The following is a 25,262-nucleotide window of genomic DNA, read 5'->3' as shown; positions in this document are numbered from 1 at the left end:
TCGATTTTCTTCATTATGAATCGATTTACTACTACTTCACTGAGAGAGTGACTGACGTTGACAGTTATTACCGAATGACAACATTTAAAAAAAAATACTGGCTTTTGTGAAGACAGCTATAATCGACGCTGTTATCTATGGAAATAATTAAAAGTGCGTTTACAGATCTAGTTCGTAAGATGAAATTATTATTTTGCATTTTTTTTATATTTGGCCATTATTAATGTTGTTCATATTTAAATGATGTAATCTGGAAAAATAGACCGTTTTTTTGGTATATGTGTCATTCCTGTAACGCTTGGGCCCAAAATGGGTTATCTCCTTTGCATGGCAGTAACAATTTCATTACACAGTCCGTCTAAGGCATTAACTGGAATCATAAACTTTGATGAAACTATCAACATTTACCTCTACGTCGCTTTTACTCTGAAATATCTTGTTTGTAAATTAACTCGGTAAAGGTACCATTAATTAGTTGTCTGCAATTTTCAGCTGCAGTTTTTTGTACTTGAAATTTTAAATACAATCTTAATTATAAATACCCATAGGATACTTCAATGCTGACCATCTTGTTATATCTCTTAATTATATCGCGTTATAATGACTCGTGTCTATAGTGGAATTAAAGCAATTTGTTAAGCCTTCTCTAACACGAAAGATGAAACCAATTCCGCACAATAACGTAATGCTGCAAATGTAAAGAACGCGTTGAAATATATGTATGACTTTACTTAACCTATCACACTACCTTACACACGATTGTGCCCTACATAACTATCATTAACAAAACGCGTAGGTTCTTCGTGTTTGAAGCATTTCACGAACAAGTCACATCACCGCCTTCACCTAGCCCTCGCGCTTCTCGCCTGCCTGGGACTACGCCCGACGGCGGATTAACGAGCCACGGCAAACTGGATTGTACCTTTAAGTTCTTAAAAACTACTAGATCGCTTAATTATTACAGTTTACTAAGTACTACGTGTAAGCCCCAAAGCATAACAAAGTTCGTAAATATTTGTCGTATCTTTTTCTGCGTTAGTAATAAAATAAAAAGCCTAAAGCATTTTATTCCTTTCTCCAAGGACTTGTATATTGCCTGAACTTTTCTTGATACACGTCTTATTATTTAAACAGATCTTGGCTTTAGGAATTCTGCCTTTGTGAAATTCTATTTTCGTTGGGAATGAAAAATTACAAAGTAAATTAAATAATCATTTTGTTTCTCATACAGGGCGTAAATCATGCTCGTTTGAAAACGAACGCCGAGTGAAATTTTGTTAGTCATGTTTTAAAGTTTGTTCTTGCTTTAAAATGTTTATTTTAGCTTTTATTACGAAGCTGTAATTTATTATTAAGTTGAGTTTTGGGTTCAGTATTTAAAGTTTGGGCTTAAAAATGCCTACTTTATAACTTAGTACAGTATTTGGAGTTCAGCTAAGCGTTAAACTAAGTTAAGACTATAAACTTGACTTGCGGATACTATGATTAATTTTTCATCCTTTCGTACTCACAACGCAAATCTACTCCACCTATATTCTGACTACGTCAAAACTTTATCTTACTAGAGAGAGCCATCACAGATCAGTCAGTTTACTTATATATTATTCCATCTAGGTCATTTGAAATCTACTACTAGTCGAACCACTATATAGAATACCCGTAACCTTCCTTTATAAAACAAATCTGTGAGGGATTGTTCGTAACATATTTCTAGATGTGGGTGTTGCCATCCGACACTCAAAGGATTTAAGCCCTCCGGCAGAAAATAAACTACATTGCGAGAATAAAAAACAAACAGAACGGTTCGAGAGAATCTTTTTTTATTCGGAATAGCTGAAACGCAGTGATGCTTGGAAATACCATGAATAACTATACAAGATTATTGCCAGCCTGACCCTGTTTGTCAATACTAAAAGAATTACAGTAAGATTTCCGACGAACTATGCTTATGAGAATCCGATATTGGATGTAGGAATTTGGTGATAAAAAACAAATTTGAATACTGATAAGATTTTGACGTCTGTTTTGAATAGCAATCAGATGGAAGTGCTGGCATAGTTTAGATACTGGTTCTGATTTACTTTGATTTGGATAGAAGATTAGTTTTTCTTGGAGGGCAAAATATTCATATATTATGTAAAACTTCACAAAGGTATGGCTATTAAATCATGTAATTTGTATTGTATATTATATTCTTGTATTACCTAAATAACAGTAACGTAAGCTCGTGGCTTAGTTAACAACAGCCGCGCGGATCTATCTCTGAGGTTAAGCCATGCTTGCCGAGGTTGATTTGTGGATGGGTGACCATCTTATACATATCGAGTTCCTCCGTGTTTTGGAAGGCACGTTAAATTGTGGGTCCCGGCTGTCATTTTCGAAGATCTTTGACAGTCGTTAACAGTAGTCAGAAGCTTGAAAGTTTGACAACCAGTCTTTCCGAAGGGTATCGTGTTATCCCAGGTAACTGGGTTGCGGAGGTCAGATAGGCAGTCGCTCCATGTAAAACACTGATATTCAGCTGCATCCGGTGAGATTGGAAGCCGACTCCAACATAGCTTGGAAGAAAGGCTTAGCTGATATATATATAACGTTTGGACAAAATTCTCAATACAACCATTTTTATTATTCATTGAATAAACTGCCGAACCTAAGATTCTCGTACAGTATTGGTAACATAAACACGATATAAACTACGTTTTAAGTTATGACAGTCAATAAACGGAAATTAATTTGGATCAATACGTGTTCGAAAGATAATTAAAAGTGGTTCGTGAAAAGATTCAGGAATCTTAAGATATTTTCCTTCAGTGTGGGTGAGGAGATAATTATAATTCAAGTTATACTTTAAAATCATTAATATTCATTCAACGACTTTTTCGGAGAAAATGAGGACGGTCTCGTATATTTTGTCGATATCTATTTTAAATACCTTTATTTAGGTAGACAGGTATATAGGAGACTGTAAAAAGAAGCTAGCTACCCTGTGCTCATAGTGTTGTCCCAGAAATTTAAGTAGCTGTTATTTTTATTTTTTTTAAATATGGTAGCCATTTTACACACAACTGTTCCTCCTTTACGACTATACTAATTTTAAGGAACCAGTTCAACATGGAAATGACATGATATAGCTATATCTTCAAAGCTATATCACAAAGGCTTTATCTTCAAAAAATAACACCCTATGCAAAGCGAATAGCTTATAAGCATACTAAAGCAATTTGATTTTCGAGGAGTCTTAAATAATAAAGTATTAAGTAAATATTTTAACCACCAAATATTTTTCTTTTTATCTTTATTTATTACAAGGGATTTTTGTGCATTTGAAGGACGATGCCAATCCCATTGTACCTCATTCTAATTATTCTACTACGGAGTGTTCTTATCAACTAGATATTTCTAATACTAAACAAAACTATATAGCATTCACCACTCTCTCTAGAAAACTCTCTCTCCCTCTCTCTAGAAAAAATAAACCCTCTAGCCAATTTTGGTTACGTAACCAAAATAAAGCAAGCACATAGAAACTTTTGAAACGATATGGCTGAATCAACACAAGCATTGAGAACCAATAGCCGAGATAAGGCCACATAACGCATATTCACAACTGCCACCAAGAGATTCGGGGCCAGATAACGACGGAACTTACAAATGTAGAATTACAGACATGATGCTAAGTTTTCAAAACTTTGACTTGATTGGTTCACGAGATATCTGCTAGGTTTTATGTGTTTTTCATTCGATTTGTGGGTTAATTTCTTGGTATTGATTATATTATTAATGGAAAAGTACACAATGTGATTGGATATTTTATGTTTAAAACTGCTTAATTTTTAATGATCAGATTGTTTTTTCTAAGAAACGTCCTCTATCACTCACACTATTTTTCGTTTTTACTATCACTAACAATAAATATTGAAACACACCAGTAAATTCTAGCGCAAACAAAAAATAATAATTTGCACATCGATAATATTGCCCGAATTTTCTATTGACAGTTTTCATCGAACAATAAGAAGTTCTAATCAGAAAAATATTATCTTTAAAAAAATCCTTCGTTATTTAACAATGTAAAAAATCAGATCTTAATTAATTTTGTTGTCGATTTGTCCCAGTATTAAACTTACTGTCTGACCTAGACAAAGAACAGTACCTATTATTGTGATTCGGATTTCTCTGAAATCCGTCTACGTTGTTTTGACAAAAATGTCTTTGTCGTTACCTATACCTACCTCATATTTTTGATACTGGTAAAATTTATAGGAAATTAACTTCAGGAAATTGTTTTTCTGAGGCAAATGTTTCTTGTATGTGGTTATTATAAAGTTGTGTTTTGATATGAAGTCTATATTTATTATTATTCTATCTGAGCTTTACTTTTCTGTTTCTGTTAGTAGCTCTCAGTCTATTTGTGTAAGGTAATTTGTATAACATAATGTTTGTACATACGTTCCTATATTTAAACGCCATTTTATCCAAAGGTGTAGAGGCCGATGTATAAAATATATTCACGTGTCGCCTGGGCCCAACACCAAAGTTTGGGCTACTATTAACAAATATAACAATATAGATAAGAAAAGCCCAGAATACTTTGCCGGATCCGGGAATCAAACCCGAGACCCCGTGGTCAGCATACAATACCCATCATACCACAGAGGCAATCTTTGTAACGTTATGTATGTATTTACAATAAGGATAATAATACACCGTTATATCCCTTAGTGTATTTATTACAAAAACAATTTTACAGTTTATTCCCGAAATTTGATATTCTGAATGTGTTGGACGAGTTTAAAATGCCATTATAGGTGACTACTTTATAAGAGGACAAATTCTACTAAAGCAAGTTTCTAAAAATAACCGAGTATGGCAGCAATTTGAACGTTTCAAATACGGGTACCTTTGTAATTCAATTCAAGTTCTATTTTCCACTGTTTAAAAGGTTTGCCCAAAAAATATTCCTTTTAAAAGTGTTCGAAAATGTCAGAATGATGATGACAGCCACCCAATTCAAATACCAGCGGTCACCCATCTATGAAATGTCCGCACCAAGCTTAACCCATAGATCGATTACCGATCGCTGAGATACGAATACCAATTGTTTCAGCTGTTGTTATTATGTAAAGTCCCCAACCCGTACTTAGCCATCGTGGTGGACTTAAGACCTAACCTCTCCATTATTACCGTAGGAGACCCAGCATGGGACATCAATGGGTTAAACTTATTTTATTTGTTTCAGCTCGGAGTGTGTCCCACACGATTACCTCCCTGGAAGTGCCGTTGTACGCCGACCCGCGGCGCGAGGCCGAGCTCCGCTGCCAATACATGAGGCAGCAGCACGACCCGCCGCTGCACTCCGTCAAGTGGTACCGAGAGATGCACGAGATATTCAGATATACTCCTCAGGAAGTAAGTACTAGTAATTTTCTATAGACTATAGACAACGAATGTGTCCATACGTTAATGGTAAAGGTGGCTCTAGGTGGGAAAAAGTGTTGTTTTGTGTGGCTAGAAAATAGGTATTTTTAGACCAGAGTAGCGCTCTCTCTACTACTATCAATTGTCGACAACTGGCTAGCTATCGAGAAACTTTGTATGAATAATTAATCAGCGCCTCTATCGGGCGCGGTAGGAACTATTTTTACAGTAGATTTTAGACATCAAACGTTCGATACTCGATCCTACCGACTGTACAGAATCCTATTACAGTTCTATAAACAAAATTTGACTATATCCATTCGTTTCCCGATAATTAACAATTTTGAACCCTCGCGACTAATACATAATATATTATGTATTACGTTTTCTGATATTTGTAAGTATGTATTAGAAAATTCCCTTTAAAGAAGTCTTTGCTTGTTTGTTTCCACTTTCAACCTTCAAGGCAAATCTGTGCCAAGTCTGTGGCGTTGCATTTTATGTGACATGTTTATGCAGATTTACGGAATATAAAAATTTCACTAGCACCACAATTTTATTACAGCTTCTGTTTATTTACCGCTGAATATAAAGTTAGTGGTCACAGAACGTAGCAAGATGTTGAATTACGATGCAGCTGGTTTCACGTTTGTGTTTGTCGATAAATAGAAACGTTATACTTTAAACTATATGTTATACATATGAGATTTTTATTTTATGAGACTTTTATGGTGTACTTGTTTTCCTTGAAGGCAAAAACCTAATTATGATCTGTAGGAATAAATCCCAAAATAACATTTTTAAACCCATACATGCATTGCATTATAAAGTTTTTTTTTTGCTTATTGAATACATTTTCACTAGCTGATTCGCGCGGCTCTTCTTGCATGTAATTTGAGTAAAAAAAAACATTATCTAGTGTCTCCAACTTTGATTTTCTGAATCAGTAACATATTGACAAACATACAAACATATTATTATAAGTTTGACTATTTTCCAATATGAAAAGCCAATCCTAATTTTGTTTTTATAATTTAGCAACCATATTTACTCGTAGTTTAACTTTGTATCGAGAACTTACCTTTTTTTTTTTTTTTTTTGACGATGGGGAAATGCATTTACGCATTCCCGGCTTTAAGTTGGGGCAAAACCGGGATATGTGGGACTCACCCGAGACTAGGTACTACCCACTAAAACCCCACCGGAACAACGTCATCGCCATAGTGGGGTGGTGCAGGTTCACTTGCGTATTTCACTGCGACCACCCCGGCGCGGCACCTCCATGCCAGGCGCCCAAAGTTTGTAAGGGCGCCCAATTTTACCCAGGTGGGGGCCCCCAAGCCCCCAAGAACACAAAATAACAATACTTTACAACATCACAACACAAACACAATCAAACACAATAAGGCAGGCTATGGCGGGGGGAGGAGATGCGCATATCTCCTCCTTCGCTGTCCTCGTCTCCGCTGGCGGCGCGGGTCGGAGGAAGACGCCTCCCGATCCCGCTCCGCGGCCTCCTTCTGCGACATGACTGACTCGCAGAAGGAGGACACCGCCCTCCAGGACCCCTCGCTTTCAAGCATCGAGTTGATGACACTTGGTAGCGAGAGGTCCCCCATCGAGAACTTACCTAGTTTATCTCATAATAACATTAAACGCATTTCAGATTTAATTATTTACCTACACTAAAGATAGAAACAGATTTATTTAGGTAACAGTTGAGAATCAACGCCAGCCACCTGTGCCTGGCGGGAAGCATCGGTGACCTATTTCACTGCTAACACTAAATCAGACATCTTTACTTGCTTCAGTTAAAACGTTAAATGTAGCTAGCTGGTTTCAAAGTGTTTATTTTCTTCGATATCAAGTTACGGTGGTAGTTACTGGAAGTCTTTCAGTAACTCTTTCAGTGAAAGAGTAGAGCTTTGAAATTTTATTCTAATATTTTTAAGGCCAATTTTTTTTTTAAATAAATCGTTAGTTTACAATTAAAAGAGTAGTTACGATTTCATATTTGTTTTTAATGCTTATTTTTATTTTGTAACCAATTTTTAATGGCTACTTTACTTAAATATCGGTTGCGAGGTATTAACGACAAAAGTAATTATTAAAATTTAAATACAATCTACTATCTTAAAAAAAAAAGAGAATTACCGTACCTATTATTTGAAACTATCACGTTAAACCGCCATTGCAATTTTCGTCACAGTTACTCCAAAACGAAAATAACCTCATCTTTTTCAACGCTTCAACGACAAACCAAATGTCAGTCCTTCAAACACCAATGAATATTCAATATCCCCCTACAATATCATTGCATATAATTCTAATAGTATATTCAGTAAAAGCTCGTAGCAGGCAGTGACCGCAACGTTGTCACAATGTTGGGCGTCCACAGCGGTCCACAGAAGGGAATTTTCGCAGGACGCAGTGTCCATGGCTGAATAGAATAGCGGCGAAATAGCGGCACGTGTGTCGGACACGGGTGACTGGACTGTTTCTATACCTTTGTATTGTTTTGAGTCAAATTTGAAAACTTAGTAGCTTTGAGTGTAATTTTATTGTGTTAGCTTTCTGTGTGTGATTCAAGTTATTGAATAAGTGTGCGTGTAATAGTACCTTATTGGTTAGAAATCCTTTTTTAGGTTCCGATTAATAAATTTAATATCTACAACAACATAACTCTTTCATGTACCTCTGATTTTTATTCAGGTTGCTCGCATTGAAAGTTTACTAAAGCCCAACAATTTAGTAGTGTGCTTTGGCGAGCACGATTTGTCTAGATTATCACTAATTATTGTTTAATTACATAATCGGGTCACTGTTGATGTTTTAAATTCCAAAATTTGTGTACATTAGCCAGCAGCGACACTAAGGTACCCACAAGGTTTTCTCCTTAGTTAGTGGGATATAATATTTTTTCTAATAATAGACATATTAATTTTAATAAACCCTGCAATTTTCTAAAACGAAAGTAAAATTAATCCAAAATCGAAGCTCGTGAAGCAGATTTTAAATCGTCTTAAAAATAAATCGTTTCAATCTGTCTGATTGCACCCAACGTTGAACGTCGTTCAATGAAAGAAAGGAAATTGAGAAACTTTTGAACATTATAAAACCCTTTACTTTTCAATGGTTTGAAATATTTTTCAAAAGCCGTTAGTATTATTCTATTCATCTCATTTTATTCTATTTAACGCCTTCGAGATAGGAGGATCTGTTTTTGAACCTGTGTGTTTGTGGACTATCTGACGCCCGCGACATCGTTCGCGTAGATTTTGTTAATGAATGAAATAAAAGAACATTTTCGTCATTCGCTCATCAGATAATTCATCAATTCATCAAATAAGGATCGATGTGAAATAATTTTTATATAGTAAATGGAGTTGTCGTGAAAATATATATTCTGATCAAACACATTTTATATAGGTTACATCCATAGTTCTGTACCTCGATTCTCTACTACTATCGACTACCGACAACCGGCTAGCTATCGACAAAATGTACTGCCAATAAAGTTTCTACGACGTCCGTCAGAGGCGCTGATCAATTTTCATACAAAAATTTTCAATGACAGCTCGGTTGTCGGTAGTCAATAGTAACAGCGAATTGAGCTACTGACTGTCAAAGTTACACTTCTACATCGTCAATTTGAGAGACATGCCAATTAACTATACACAATTTTAGTTTATAATTTGTAGTATACGACAGAGGACTATTACAATACGCATAACCAAAAGGCCACAAGTCACATGCATCCTACCGTGAGATATGACCTTTTCGAAATTCAGTTTCAGTAGCATCAAAACCGTTGCATACCGGTACATTGTACCTCGTTAGTTCGATAAAGCAATACCGCATGTATAATTATAACGTGTGCAGTATCATTAGTTTGCTTTGATTATTAGTTGCGGCATTATGTTGTTCGTACGGTTCGAAGTTAAGTTAGTTCTGTTTTTGGTTTCTGATCTGTGGTTTGACTTTAATGCATTGATTGAATTTTCATATCTTAATAGGTGACGAAATGTTTTCTGAAATAGACCGGAGTTTAGTAACTAGCCTAAATGAGGCTTGTGCGAGTGAGTGACTAGATTTTTGAGTAAATCAAGCGAAATGTTAGGAAAAATTAAGTGTGTATTGTTGGATAAAAAGGTAGCTAAAGTCAGAACTCTACAGTGTGTAAAAGTTTTTGCGTAGATTCTTCCATCGTTATCTTTCAAAAATACGTATGCAACGTATCGCGAATTCGAAAGCGTAAGAGACAGACGTATAGTTTTTGTATAAATTATATTGGTAGTATAGAAATATTTTCCTTAGATAATAGAAGCCTTATTTGAAGTAGTATCAGCCCAACAGTTCAAGTCACAAACACGGCAAGTTTCGATTCAACTACTGACGCGAAACTCTCGCAGACAAGCCTTTGACCAAACACTGAAACGTCAGTCAAATTCAGATGTATCACAATACACAAAGTGAGGAGGACAGCTTTACGTTGCCATTATTTGGGTTTGTGTATTTGTGATGCTTAGTAACCTATAGATTGATACGTTTACTTATTTTTATAAACCTTAAGAGTTTGTTTATAACATCTCGGGAAGTACCTACTTGTTCCTATTAGAAAAACCGTTTTGTGTTGCACAGTCCGCTTATTCATTAAGGTTTTATGGTATAACGCTATGACTAATACTCAGAAAGCGATGAATCTTGTGAAATCGAATTGTGTCGCGGTCGGCCGGTAGTGAGATAAGTAGTGAGTGAGTAAACTAGCAAATACAGATACCGAATCATTACTTCAAATTAGACCAATCCCTCAAAATCTTTTAAGTTTTCTTACGAGCAATATGCGTTATACTTTTGGCATATGAACGTTATCTTATCTTATCTTAGGGACGCTAGTGCCGGCTTGAAGCCTTTTGGCACTCTGCCCTCTGTTAATCTTTTGTCACCTCCTGCTTTGCTATCTCGAACGCTAGAGGGCAGATTGACAGTTTCTTTTCATACATTTTCTGTCTCTTTATCAAGCAGAAGAAGATAGACTATCTAATACTTATTCACAAGCTGTGCAACCATAAGATTTTTTTTAACCCATTACTGTCCCACTGCAGGGCAAGGGTCTCCTTCCAAGGAGGGGGAGGGGTTGGACCTAGAGTCTACCACGCTGGCCAAGTGCGGGTTGGGGACTTTGCATGCCCTCAATAAATGTTTTAACAAATTTTAGGCATGCAAAGTTTCCGCACGATGTTTTCCTTCACCGTTAGAGTAAGACGTGATAATTATTTATTTGCGTTATTTATAGTATCAAAAAGTAAAAAGTATGTAATACATACATACATACTTATTATTACACAAATTGTTTATCCAAATTGAAATTACCCCCAATCTAGTATTAATAGCATCTATATTTCAACCGTTTTAAATAATCAAAGCTTATAATTTATCCCGATTTACTAAGTTTAGCCAGACGATGTAGTAATTTATCACTATTTAGACTATTAACAAGTTCTTGTAGTTATTTATTACTGCGCCACTTAACTTAAACGGTATCTCTCTTGTTAGTTTCGGTTAGTTTCTTCAAGCACTCATTTACGCAGTTAAATATTGTTTAATATTTGTTTTTATTGTTCTTCTTGATTTTATGTGTATTGTTCTTTGAAGTATTAAAATTTAAGCCTACGGTTCTTTCATATTTAAGTCTATAATGATAGCCTTAAACGGACTGGCAACTTTTTACACCTTGGAGAACTGTAAAATATTCTTAGCTGAACGATGTACATGATGATTTTTTCACCGTTCTTAAAGCAACTACGAAGAGAGCCTTTTTCTAGATTATCTAGTAGTATCTCTGTGTAGTTCCAAAGATAAAATAGCTGCATGCTAGTTGCCACTGTCAACTACACAAGCCTGCGAGTCACTGATGCTCTAAATTTTGTATATTTCAGCCAGCCGATAAATTTGAATACAAGAGTCTATTAAGTTGTTGCTTGTCAATTTGTCTACATAAGTATGTATTTAGAATTATATAAGTATGATTATCAGTTGTTAGGTTACCATAGTACAAGCTCTGCTAAGCTTTGTATCAGACGACCGTATTTGATATATTATCTATGTTATAAAGAAAGGTCCCAAAGAATTCCAATTTACTTTCCCAACTTAAAAAAATGTGTACTTTGTGCCTATGCAAATTCACGTTTACGAAAGTATCCGAGGATTGCCGAAGGTGCCCGAAGCGTCTGCTGTAATCATAGGAATATCATAACGAGTTATTGTTTGCTTAGGCTCAATGATAACAGTCACAGCTTATCCGATCTGCGTGAAATCTCTATGTTTTGAGAAGAAACATTGCGATGGAGTAAGGTTTTATTTATGTATATGAATTTGCCTATACAGTTGATATGCATAAGATCTATGTATTAATATGTGAAGCAAAAACTTTGGACCCCTTTTTACGAAAAACGTACGGACGCAGAAGTATGAAATTTGGCACACTTACAGTTTATGTGTAGGAGGAGTGCAGAACGCTAACATTGTTTAATAATAATGCTTTTAAGGTACGTAGACCCTCAGTTCAGATACCTCTGTGCCAACCATCTATGGAATGGCCTCGTTAAGTGTTGTTTAACGCACAGATCGTTTACCGACCGCTGCAACTAGCTATTAGCACCTCATTTTCCTTGATATTGATGATATTTAAAGACTCGATGCCAAATAAACGCGCTTAATGATTCAATAAACCAAGCCGGTGCTGCATGGGTCATCTCAATACGTTATATTCATTCAAACTATTACTAACGTGGATAGCATACATTTTGTATCCCCTTAAAAAACTCGTAATTCTTAAATTACATCAAAATGCAAACAATTTCATCCAGTGCAATTTTCCAAGTAACCCAACGACGAAACAGCAGTAAAAGTAAAAAGTTCAACTTTAATAAGACGTCGTACTTCCAAACTCGTCTGTCAATCCTTTGGGTAATCAAACCCAGTGTTTTTGTACTCAGTCCTCTGTTGTATAGAGATTCATCAAGTTGGTACCGGTTTTTTTATAAAGCTAAAATATTGCAAAAGATTTCAGGGTTTTCATTAAGGGATAATAGCAAATTTGCCGAAGGAGTTCTGCTCGGCACTTAGTTCTACTCTCCCGTACCGCGATTATCTACTATTGTCGACTACCGACGGCTAGCTATCGAAAAATGTTGTATGACACACAATCGGTTGAGCGCCTCTAGCGGGCGTCGTAGAAACAATTTTGGCAGTACATTTTAAATGTCATTCAAATGGTTCCAATTAAATAAATATTATAAATAAATATTGTTGGACAACTCACACATGGTCATTTGATTCCAAACTAAGCAGAGCTTGTACTATGGTAACCAAATAACTGATAAACATACTTATATACTTCTAAATACATACTTATATAGATACATTAACATCCAGGCTCAGAACAAATACTCGTGCTCATCACACAAAGATTTGTCCTGGGTGGGATTCGAACCCACCACACGCGGCGCTACGGTTGTTGCGGCGAGGTGACCGCTTAAACCACTGCGCCAAACGTGCAGTTACAATTGTATAGAATCGTGCTACCGTTCACCTGCTTAGGTCTCGATTTTTTACAGAACCTATCTCTATCCGGGCTAATAAAAATCGCTTTAGCGATTTAGATATTGAATTTAAAATACAGACTACTTGGACAAATAGGTAGACGGATAGACGGACATATGGGCAGACGGATAGATGGAAAGACACATAAAGTATGTAGGATAGATCTATTTTACACGAGTAACAACCAATATAATTTTGAACACAAATTCATGGACAAGTTATTAAAACGCTATCTATTTAAAATCCAATTAATTTCGCTTTCATGAAGTTAATGAACGAATTAATTATTTGTAAATACTTTTGATGGAAGGTTCCAGTTTGTTTAGTTATTTTTGTACAGTCTGAAACTTTTCTGGGATCTATTGAACGATGTTTAAAATGACCATGGCTCCATTATACGTTTTAATAATTTTGTATAATTTGATGCTATATTATGATTTTTTTTTTGGTTTGCAAATATTTTTATTGTAATGAAACTAAACATTAAATGAATGTCAAATTGTCAAAACAACAGCTGATTTTTCTTTTCTCTTCTCTTTTCTTTTAAAAGCAAAGCATATATTATTGTTGAATATAATCTATATAGACATCTTTTCTTCTCCGCCTTTTTTCATTTGAACTAAAAATATGTTTGGATTTCTTAAAATTAATTTTCTTAAATACAAAACACTTGGTGTCTCCAATACAAGTAGCATAAGAGCTAACTTAGTACCGACAGTGGCGACAGTATCATTCCTAGAATGAGCCTAAACAAATTGAAATAAATCAACAAATGACACCCAAACTAAAACAAAGTTTACCACTTTACAATACTATAAATTTAACCCATTACTGTCCCACTGCTGGGCAAGGGTCTCCTCCGGTAATGAGGGAGGGGTTAGGCCTTAAGTCCACCACGCTGGCCAAGTGCGGGTTGGGGACTTTGCATGCCCTCAATAAATGTATTAAACAAATTTTTAGGCATGCAAGGTTTCCTCACGATGTTTTCCTTCACCGTTGGAGCATGTGATAATTATTTCTAATACACACATAACTTCGAAAAGTCATTGGTGTGTTGCCTCGGATTCGAACCTGCGACCACTGGTGTGGGAGGTGTCAACTTATACCACTCGGCTATCACTGCAATACTAGTGTATTTATATTATAGTCGTTTGATGTTAATATAAATGTAGTTAACATCAAACGCCAACATTTTATCCACTAACCTCAAGCACAAAACAATACCCTTTTGGTTAGTAACCAAGCACCATTAACCCTAAAAGTATATCGTTTCCGTATATCCGTATTCAATTAACTGAAAGCTATTTTATTTTTCAATTAGGGCCAGTAATTATTTTCATGCCTTTTCGTGTGGAAAGGTCATTGATCTAACCCTTGTTGAAGGACACTATAGTCCTCAAAGGTACTACTTAAAACCTTTAATCATGTAGCAGGTGCTAATAAATTGGTAAATTTTAATATGAGAAAGTTAAATTGGTGCAGTCCATTAAAAGGTAAGAAAAAGTTTAGGGTCAGTGCTGTTTTGGCGTATAGTTTGTGGCTGAATGTTTGTTTGAAGTTATTTATGTTGTATAAACAAGTATTTATTTTTTTAACGTTTTTTAATTTAGTTTTCCGGTAGGGGTTCAAAGTTTATACAGCAGTTATAAGCTCGGAAAGAATTGCCTTCTTAATTTGCTAGTTCATGGGAAGGAACTCCTTCAGTTTGACTATTACAATGTTGTGGAGCAATAGTATCATTTGTAAACAAAATTAGCATTCGCACTCAAAAACCAATGATTATCCTCAATCATTAGCATCAGAAACACCTTGAGAATAACACAAAAAATTTGCCGCAAACTATCAGCTCTATAAAAATCAACCCTAAATATGATAATTCATCACAGAGTCTATTAAGTACTCAGGAGAAACACCAATAGAATACGAATTAGTTTTTCAAAAGTTTTGACAAATTTTGTCGCCGTTACACGGTGAAAAAAGTTGCCAAGTGGAAGATTAATTTCACAAGCTAATTGAATAAACTTGGACTCTTACAAGCATCAAATTAAAAAAGTCTACTTTTATCTTTTATTTTCTTCTAAAATTGTGAAAAATCTTTGTGAATTAATTGCAATTACTGTGATTAATTAGTGTAATAAACAAGTGTTTTAATTACGTGGCTTTTTGTTTGTTTCGTAATGTGTTGTTAATGTACTGCTTCTAGCGAATAAAAGAATCTAGTTTGATTACTTTATTTTGTTGTGTTTTTATTTGTTTCAACGGCTAATAAAACATCTTCTGTACAAAAAAAAATAACGAAATTTTCAGCTATGTAGAGTTTTCTATTCGTTTTATTTTTCATCGTTAGGCGAGAAAGTATTTTAATACGTTTCTCCTTTTTTTTACTATTGCAGCGAGTATTTTGTCTTACATCCTCAGTCATATGTGAGAGACTGAGACCAAGATCGGCTTAAGCCTTATTCATAGTTGCCTGAATTATTCAATTCCATTTTCTTCCAGTATTTGAAACCCTCCTGATTCTTTCGCTTGTTTATCACAGCTATTTCTTTGTGCCGATACACGAAAAAATTATACCCGTCCAGTTTTAAATGCACAGATGTAACTATCTCCAAAAATGGTAAAATATTTATTTTTATAAATGGCCTTCTAAGTGGATCGATCAATCAAAACAAACCAAGTACTCTACTTCCAATATTACAAAAGTCTCCTTATTTTAAAGAGCCCTCTTAATTAATAAGTCTTTTTAATATTTCCTCTACATATTTTAATGAGAGCTTCCAGTGTGTTTGTCAAAGCTTTCATTGACTTCATTATGGAAGGAAAGGGTTCATTACGTAATAGACTCTACGTCTCTGCCTAGAGCGTGTCTGCGAGCTAATAAAATGTACGAACATTTATTTTCGAGAAGTATTTTTTGTGCTATTATGTTTTGGAAAATTGTATTCATTGAATAGAGTATCCTAAGGTATTTAGTACTGGGTAGAGTCTTTTCAATCGACTTCTTTTCAAATCGAACTCAAACTTTGTACTAAACTCAAGTTTCGTAAACTTTGATTTTCACGATTTTTCCTTTTTAAACAGAGTTCTGTAAAAACACTAAGTAATCATTGAAACGAACACTTTAAAAACATGTTTATAAAAAAACACAAAAAGGCCATTAATTAAATAATAATTTGCCCAACTAGGGAAATGAACCTCACAATCAGCAATCGGATACACCACCGAACGCGCAACAAAATCAGTAAATTATGACTTGACGAAATTACACCAAAAAACACACCTTCCATATTCCTCATACAGTATATTTACTCTAGTCAAGCGCTCTTAAGCATGACGAAGTGTTGGATTACACTGTAACTAATAATTCATTAGATTATACTTCGTACAATTGTAATGAATATTTACTTTGATTCTACGTAAATATGAGTATTACTACAAGGTTTTAGGAACGGATTATTAAGTCGGCTTCATTTAATTAGTTCAGTTGAGATTGAAAGAGTTACTTGAAGGAGTATAATTGATCTCAGAATCTTCAAAAAATATAATTACTGATTGACTGTCACTTTAGCACGGTCAACAGCGTATCCGATAGTTGATAATAAGGTCTCTGGTTCGATTTCGTGGTCGGACCAATTACTATGTTATTATTGGACTTTCCTCATTTATATAAGAAATAGAGGCCGCCCGCGACCTCGTCCGCGTGGAAACCCTTCTCGTGTAAATCCCTATCCCTAGGAAACTCCGAGATGAAAAGTAGCCTATGTGTTATTTTGGGTCAGCAGCTACCTACGTGCCAAATTTCATCGTAATCGGATCAGTAATATTGGCGTTAAAGTGTAACAAACATCCATACATACATTCGCACAAACTTTCGCATTTATAATATTAGTAGGATATTCTTTTAAATACCTAATTTTGTTACAACAGTAAAATTACCAAACATGTCTCCATCACCTAAATGCCTGAGTGAAATTTGAAGCCATAACATCAGTACCAGTAGGTCCCCGTGGCTGCCTTAATACACGAACATTACCGTACTCGTATATAATAATAGCATTACCATTACTAAGATAACGTGTAATTGTCTTTTGTACAACCACTGAACAGAAATGTTAAGGTGAGTATACTCTGGTACATGGTTTAGTTAATATCTGTTTTTTTTTTTGTAGAAAATCACACTAAAGACGTCTTTCTAACAATAAACAATTAATTTTCGATGATAATAAAATCTCTTTGACTTCGAGAATCACAAATGAGTACACAGTTCATTAGGTTTCTTTCAGTGAGCTCGTGAGGTACCCAAATATCGAATTTTTTGGTGTAGAGAAAAGATTTTATTGCAAGTTCATACATACTATAATGCGAAAAGACTTTTTCCCCGACCTAATAATTTAATTTGTTCTGACGGTGGAGGAAAACATCGTGATGAATACGCATACCTACCAGTTGTTTAACACTTTAATTGAGTTCATCCATAGTCTCCAATTCACTCTTAGCCAGAGCAGTAAATTTAAAGCCTAACTCCTTCCTAATTAGGACAGAAATGAGTTAACAAAAAATCTCGAGACAAAGTTAGCTTTGAAAACGGCGCATCGGTAGTGCATAAGACTGCAGATCATAAAGTCCCACTTTGATTCCTAGTTCGATCAAAGTGCTTTTGGTGTGTTTCTAATTTACATTAAATTAGTAGTTATACCAGTCTGGAGTTTGGTAACCTGCCCGTTAAATGCAAATTGGCTTGCTCTCTGTTACGTAGGACTAACATCGTATAAGGTGAAACTAGTACTGCATACTCCCCTGCCATCACCTTTTGGGTGTAACAGGCGTGATATTATGTGTTAGCAGTCGGACACACAGACTGGCTCTGTGGCGCAGTGGTTTAAGACACCACGCCGCTACCATTGCGTCGGGAGATCGTGGGTTCGGTTCCCACACGGGACATTTATTTGTGCGATCCACAAATAATTGTTTCAGGTCTGGTTCTACGTTTTGTCCGTTGTTTGTATGTTTGTAGAAGTTCCCTCGACATTCAGAGCATTTCTTAATGCAGGAGTTGTCTTAAAAAAAAGAAAAGGTCAGTTAGTGTATATTCACTTTATAACCACTAACATAGAGATATTACTTGAATTTCGTTTCACATCGCCTACACGTATTTTTCTTCCAAACTGTCGTGATAGCTAAATGGCTGGAGGCGCTTCTTTCAGCCATGTTTTTGATTAATACTATAAATGTATGGCTCAAAGTAAACTTGGAAATTGAAGGAAAACGCAATTTGTCTCTTAATAGTCTTCGTTAAATAAATAATGTGGTAATGTGGAGTTTGCTTGTTATACAGATGAGTAACTTTGATAAATGAAAATGAACTTACCTGTGTTGCAATAAGGTTTATATTTGTAGACAAAAATTAAATAATGGTGGAGTTGATTAGATCTAGATTTTGAACAAAAACAACTTCTATAATAAGAATAGTCTAATATCGTCGGTAATATAATTTAACGACATATGTGTATAAAAAACGTTTAGAAAACCTCGTGTTTTCTTCACATAGCTAATGATAGTTATCAATACATGGGATAAAGTAATTGCGAAATACGGGTATATCTTATACACCTCTCTCTGTTCACACCATTTTTTTTATTGACGTAATGTATGTACTATCCCGCAACTTTGAATACTCTGTGAATAAACTCTTGTTAACCTTCCTAAATGACGGAGGGGTTAGGCCTTGAGTCCAAAAAAAGCTATAGTTAGTAATTAAACAAATTAAATGTTGCCTAGGTTTTGCTGTTAGCACGCTCAGATATTTCACGGTTGCTTTAATTCTCATGTTTATTGCCTATTTACCTTGCTTTTAGAAGCTAGGAATTCTAATATAACGTGTTTAGCCCTAATTAAACAATATACAAGCTAATTATTATACAATTACACTAGAATTTAATTTCAAAATGAACGACTAGACGACGGTTCTGGGAAATAATATACAGTCTGGTTTGATGTAGTACCTTACTTTTAATAAAAATTCTAGCAGAAATGTTTTAGAAAGAATTTTAATTAAATATTGCAGTAACGTGATACTCTTCCACTGACTCTTAATTCTTCACTACTAACTATCAACAAACATTTGTATGAAAATTTTATCAGCGCCTCTACCAGGAGCAACAAGTACTATTTTTGCAGCACAAAGTCATAATCAAATCATTTATTCGTATAGGTTTTTTTATGCAGCGCCCGCACTAAGAATTGCTCTTGTGTCGCGGGACGTTTAAAAACATACAAACAACAAACACAAAGTACAACCAGACCCGAAACTATTATTTGTGGATCGCATAAATAATTGCCCCGTGTGGGAGTCGAACCATCGACTTCCGGACGCAACGGTAGCGGCGTGGCGACCTAAACCACCGCCCCACGCAGGCAGTGATTTATTTATGTATTATTTTATTTAGGTATATTATATTTTAAATGTCAAACTTTCGATACTCGATAATACTGATTGCAGAAATTTCGTGTTACAGATCTTAAACACAATTCGATATGCGTTTTACACCCGATACAAGTATCAACTATGTTTGCACCCACAAAACCCTCGCAACAAAATTCTCTAAAATATTTAGCGAGAAAACTACTTGGTGTACACTTTGCTACCTTTGCAAGCGCTGCGCGTGACTGTACATGCATAAACAAAATCTTGGGCTCCCATTCGACCTTGTTTTAAACACTTGTGGTTATGACTGTACTATATAAAAGTTCGTTTAAACTGTACCGCGATTAGGATATTTTGATACTTTCGTCTCCATTGTTTCACGTAAAATTATGATAGTTTAATTTCATCTTAAAATTAAAATATTGTTAAAATTAAGTTTCGTCTGTAAGTTTTTTATCTTTAAGCCGACTCAATTTATTTATTATACAAAATTCACTAGAGAAATATTTTTTACATTGAATATAATGTAACAATAAGAAATTATATTGATACTGTATTTATATTGTTAAATACTCGGCACAATTTCGATACTGTACTAATATCTAATTTTAAGACTGCGATGTTACAATCCATAATAATGACTAAGCAACAAAATAAGTAACCTAAGTTCATAAATAATAATAATATAAGCCTAGAGATATTTTCATCACGTACCAAATGATTAGAAATAAGAAACTGATGGAGTATCCCATTTTTCTTCGAACAAAATTATCGTGGAGCCACCGTTTAAAATGAAATAAACTTTAGTGATCGTCTATTTTCCAAATCTACCGCCGCTTTTATCTGAAAGATGAATTAGAACGAGGAATTCCCCGAAGTGTGAATTATTTTGACGGTGTAAAGGTAGTCTTACACTGAAGGGAAGCGATGAAAAATATATTTCATGCTGTTTCTATCTGTGGTACTATTGAGACAAATCCAAGTTTAAATGTACGTAAAACCTTACAATCAAGATTAATTTTGGATGTTACACGTGAACAACTAGCTATCTACTAATAATGTGTTTGCATTATGTGTAAACAGTCATAAGTTTATTAATTTATGGAGAAAAAACCCTACCTTATGCTTTATGTAAAAACAAAATCCTTCCAGGGGAGTCGACGGACTCGTATTATTTACAATATTTGTATTCATGAATCATTTACTCAGTACTTCTAGTAAATAATTTATTGATTCATTTTTTTTTGTTAACTGTTCTTGGTCTCATGCACGAAATAACTAAGTGAGATGTTATTGACGAGACAGTATATCTTCCACAGGTCGCAGTACCTTATATCTGGGAACATTTTGTTAGCTTACCAGCCATTTGTCAGGGTCTAGAGTAATAACGGCAAGGAGCTTTGTGAAGCCTGTGCAGGTGACGCGATGCATTCATTTATGTGTTACCGTTACTGGTACTGAAACGTTCACTTATTACGATTTGATTTCAAAAAATATCTTTGTGATTCTAATTATTATAAGACGTTAGTTTTCGATAACTCTGCGTTTCGATTCCACAGTTTTAAAATTGTAATACTATCTTTGTGACTGTGTGTATTGGTAGGTTTAAAATGATTTTATAAAAATAAAAGTGAGTTTACTTTTGTCATTCAATGAATGCTTGTGTTTATAATGGCTACGAACTATTTTTATGCGGAATTTAAGAGAATTCGTTCAATGATTAATGCGTAAATCTTACTTCAGCAGTGACACATAAGAAAACCTTGGAAAAATCTAAGCCTAGTTTTTCTCGCAAATAAAATAAAACACACTCAAAGTATCAAACACACTACATCCTAACACGAAAAATACTCTGTATTTCTGCGAATATGAACTAGAAACATATAAATCAAAATTCTAGCTCATTTGTGTCATGTCAATGTTCTCGTTTTACTGATATATTGAAATTGGCAACTCTATATTTTATTCTTTAGACCTTGTCCAGAAGGGGCGAATTCGCGCGTATTTTGTGCAAACGTTCTCTCCACAAGTGGGCACAAAGTAACTTGTTTTTTTATCAAAACGAAGTTAAATTCGTTATCGTCTTTGATATAACGTCAGTCATTTCCTAGCAAATATAGCACTGTAGTCGCGATCGGTGTAATGAATTGTTAATTCGTTAAAAAATCTAAATGTTGTCTATGGAACTGAAAATTTTGCTGTCAGTGTCAATTTTGTTTTTATATTGTTACTTTGTGTAGCCTGTCTGAGGAGCGTAAACTTCGCGCGTATTTTGAACTCGCGCGAAGCTTGTAGACGCGATGTACAAGCGCCTAGTACTTCGGAACGAACCCGCGCGAATTCGCCCCTTCTAGACAAGGTCTTAGGTAGACTACCTACGTTCTTACTTTTTTTTCTTATAAATATGTATGTAGATCTCGGAATTTTGTTAGGTACCTATGTAAAATTGTTGCTTATTTCGGATTAGATATCTCTGGTTTCTATTCGCTGTGTGCTGTGTATATAGAAGTACATATTTGGGGTAGGAATATAGGAACAGATTTGATTAATATAATTAAACCAAAAAGAAAATGTTTCTTTTGGTTTAATTATATGAATCAAATCTGTGAAGTCAATATTAAAATAATATAATATTATTATAAGATTTACTCAACGACGAAAGACAAGTTACATAATATCACGCCTTTTTCTTTAGGGATAGGCAAAGACCAAGGAACGCCATTCGAAATTATCGTTACAAACTTCCCTTGCCTCATTCACGTCCATAAATAAAAAGATATTTTATATTTAACAGTTGAATACAACGTTGGGATGAAAGCTTGCGTGTCTGAGAGTTGTTTAAATAGCTCTTAGCTAGCGTGCAAGAACTCAAGATTTGACCTTCCCCTACTCTCGTCAGGAGTCCCGGGCAACATTTTTATATTTGTACAACATGCTTTTGCAACATACAAAAAAAAAGAATCATGTTTAGATGCACATGCACTTCGCACTATAATGGATTTTTATCATATTTAAGGATTCAAAAATACAGTTCTTGTATACTGCAGTACATGAATTCGACTAAGTATAGTATGCTAGTAATTAACTAGAGAACCCTGCATTTTTTTGAGATTAAAAAGTATGAACATGTCTAGCAGACGCATGGAGCTGAACATGGTCTGTTTCATATTACTACTACATTATTTTTGAAACATTAACACTAGAAAAAGATATTCATTATACATACGTAAGATCACGGCCTTTTCCTATAGAGGTAGTTGGAGACAAAAGAATGACACATTGTACGATCCTTACAAACTTCCCTAATTATTCATTGTAACCCACATAGACAGTGCACGACTCTCTTCTAAGTTTTTGAACTATACTCCTCACATCCAAGAACATCTTACATTCGCCATGGTTTACTAAGTTTTATGAGTACCAGCTTCTCCAAGCTTAAAATATTACGTGCGTAAATGTTATTAAGACTTAAATGCGAAGACACCGAAGAGGCATTCTGAGATAATTTTCATCTAAGTGCTGTCATTATAATATAATATCTCGTGAACAACGGATGGGGTAACGCTCTTGCACGTTCATTTAAATTTTAATAAGTAAAATTATTTGAGTAATATCGAGTAGGTAAGCCTCTTAGGAGAATGAAATTTATTCGTGTTCAGAGTTTTGGATGCAATCAGCGGTTGGTATATGATTAGAAGGCAAAGTAATCTTTGGCCTGTCCGCTATAGTTAGCTCTGCTTTTGTTTGTGAAGGAAGATTATAAATAATCATAAATTTAACCCATTAATGTCCCACTGCTGGGCAAGGGTCTCCTCCCGTAATAAGGGAGGGGTAAGACCTTGAGTCCATCACGCTGGCCAAGTGCGGGTTGGGGACTCTGTATGCCCTCAATAAACGTATTTAACAAAGTTTAGGCGTGCAAGGTTTCCTCACCATGTTTTCCATAACCGTTGGAGCTTGTGATAATTATTTCTAATACACACATAACTTCGAAAAGTCATTGGTGTGTTGCCTCACTTGCGTGGAAAGTGTCAACTTACACCACTCGGCTATCACTGCTCTAGTGGCTTGCGTTTGTTGAAGTCGCATGTAGAATGCTCGAATGTCTTTTTTTCTATACCTATTCGCACAGATTCATAGATAGAATTCATCCCCAGCTTATTGCTGCAATTACTGATTTGAATATATTAACTTAATGCTATTTTAAATAACGACTAGTAAGTTTCGATTCAGATACTTACGCAATACAAATGTGTTTTGTTCTGAGTGGTACCAACTTGGGAAACAAATACATCAAAATAGGTTAATGACCCTATGCTTTTCTTTGGCATGTTTATGATAAATTGATAATAAATCCACTTATAAATTTTATTAATCAATCAAAACATTAGATTGTTTTCTTTCTTGTAGGCCGTAGAACTCGTAGTTATTATAAGACTTTTCAATCAGCATTCAACCTAATTTTATCTTCATCCATTGTTTGAATCCAGATCTGAAAAAAAAGAAAATATATTGGTTTGATTATTACACAGAGAGATTTGGAAGACCGAATTCAGTAGCGAAATCAACAATATTAAGGTAGACTGGAAACGATGCACTATATTACAAATTACAGCACAAAGTTGTTTCCAAATAAATTATTTTTTAGGATTCCGTACTCAAAGTACTTAGGACTGTCCTCTAGTTTTGTGTTATCGATTGATTAACAGTTTTTGAATTGGCTAAATGAAAATTATTAGTTTCTTTATTTACTCTAAGCTACAAAGTCGTAGATTCTCTACAGCAACCGACTACCGACAGCCGGGTTGTCATCGAGAAATTTTGTGTGAAAATCTGATCAGCGCCTCTGACGGGCGTCGTAGGAACCATACATTCTAAATGTCAACCTCTCGATACTCAACAGTACAGATTATACAGAATTGCACAACTGATGTTCCCATGTAATGACACCCTGATACCCTGACCTAATGACAATTACTTTTAATACAACAAACTACATTTTTTACAACCATGGGCTTGTCTTTCCATTAGTCGAGAGGATAGGCGCCATTACTGTTTATTACACGAACACTGTATAAAATTGCATTATGAATAATTAGTTAATGAAATATTAGTATGTTAGTTAGTGGTTGTGAAATTAGTTTAATTTATTATATTTTATGAAACGTCCCGGAGGTAATTTGCAAATGGATGTAATTGATGTCGGCTATATTGTTACATTTAATGTTTTCTATTTATATATTTCAATGTTAGACGTATGACAAGATGTATAGTAAGAAGTTTGAAGAGATTTAGCAAATGGTGTTCTCTGGTCTCTGCTTACCCCTATGGGATAATGACGTGATTATTTGTATATATGTAATTGTAGACTGTCTCTGTTTCGCGGTAGTGAATGCGACTAGGGTTGGACATAGTATTATTCTATATTTTCTAATTTCTATTAGAATTTCTCATTACTTGCCCGAAATTAAGTTCCGTATTCGGTAAATAGCAATTTGCTCGCTCTTTGTCGCATGGGACTAACATTGCCAATAGTGAAATGTGGGTGTTATTCATACACCTTTGCCCACACTTTTGTATATAACAGGCAAATTTAATTTTCAATAGTTTAGACTTCAGATTCCTAAGAGAATCCTTTAACAATGAGCACAAAAGGAGAAATAAATCAAAGATCTGTTTAAAATACCATTAATTCAAGCACAGTAACATAAGATGCTCAAACGTAACAAGAACAGTCAACTCGTAACACGACTTACCATTCGTTAAAACAAGCTCAAGGGGAACTTAGTAACTTTGACTGCATGTATGCTGCTGG

The 25,262-nt window shown here is 34.9% G+C and overlaps 1 protein-coding gene across 1 annotated transcript in view; it reads left to right on the top strand.

Annotated features, from left to right (window-relative positions):
* The first annotated feature begins 685 nt into the window (after positions 1-685).
* The window catches only part of LOC142974919 (uncharacterized), a 65,119-nt gene continuing 40,542 nt past the window's right edge, over positions 686-25,262 (top strand). Inside the window, exons 1-3 of the mRNA XM_076117489.1 lie at positions 686-696; positions 797-918; positions 5,240-5,409. Coding sequence (XP_075973604.1) covers positions 686-696; positions 797-918; positions 5,240-5,409 — 303 coding nt within the window. The remainder of the gene's footprint in view (positions 697-796; positions 919-5,239; positions 5,410-25,262) is intronic.

The sequence above is a fragment of the Anticarsia gemmatalis genome, chromosome 8, assembly GCF_050436995.1.
Source record: "Anticarsia gemmatalis isolate Benzon Research Colony breed Stoneville strain chromosome 8, ilAntGemm2 primary, whole genome shotgun sequence".
Taxonomy (NCBI): Eukaryota; Metazoa; Arthropoda; class Insecta; order Lepidoptera; family Erebidae; genus Anticarsia; species Anticarsia gemmatalis.
The sequence above is the reverse complement of the archived record's forward strand: the minus strand, read 5'-3'. Positions and strand labels throughout refer to the sequence as shown.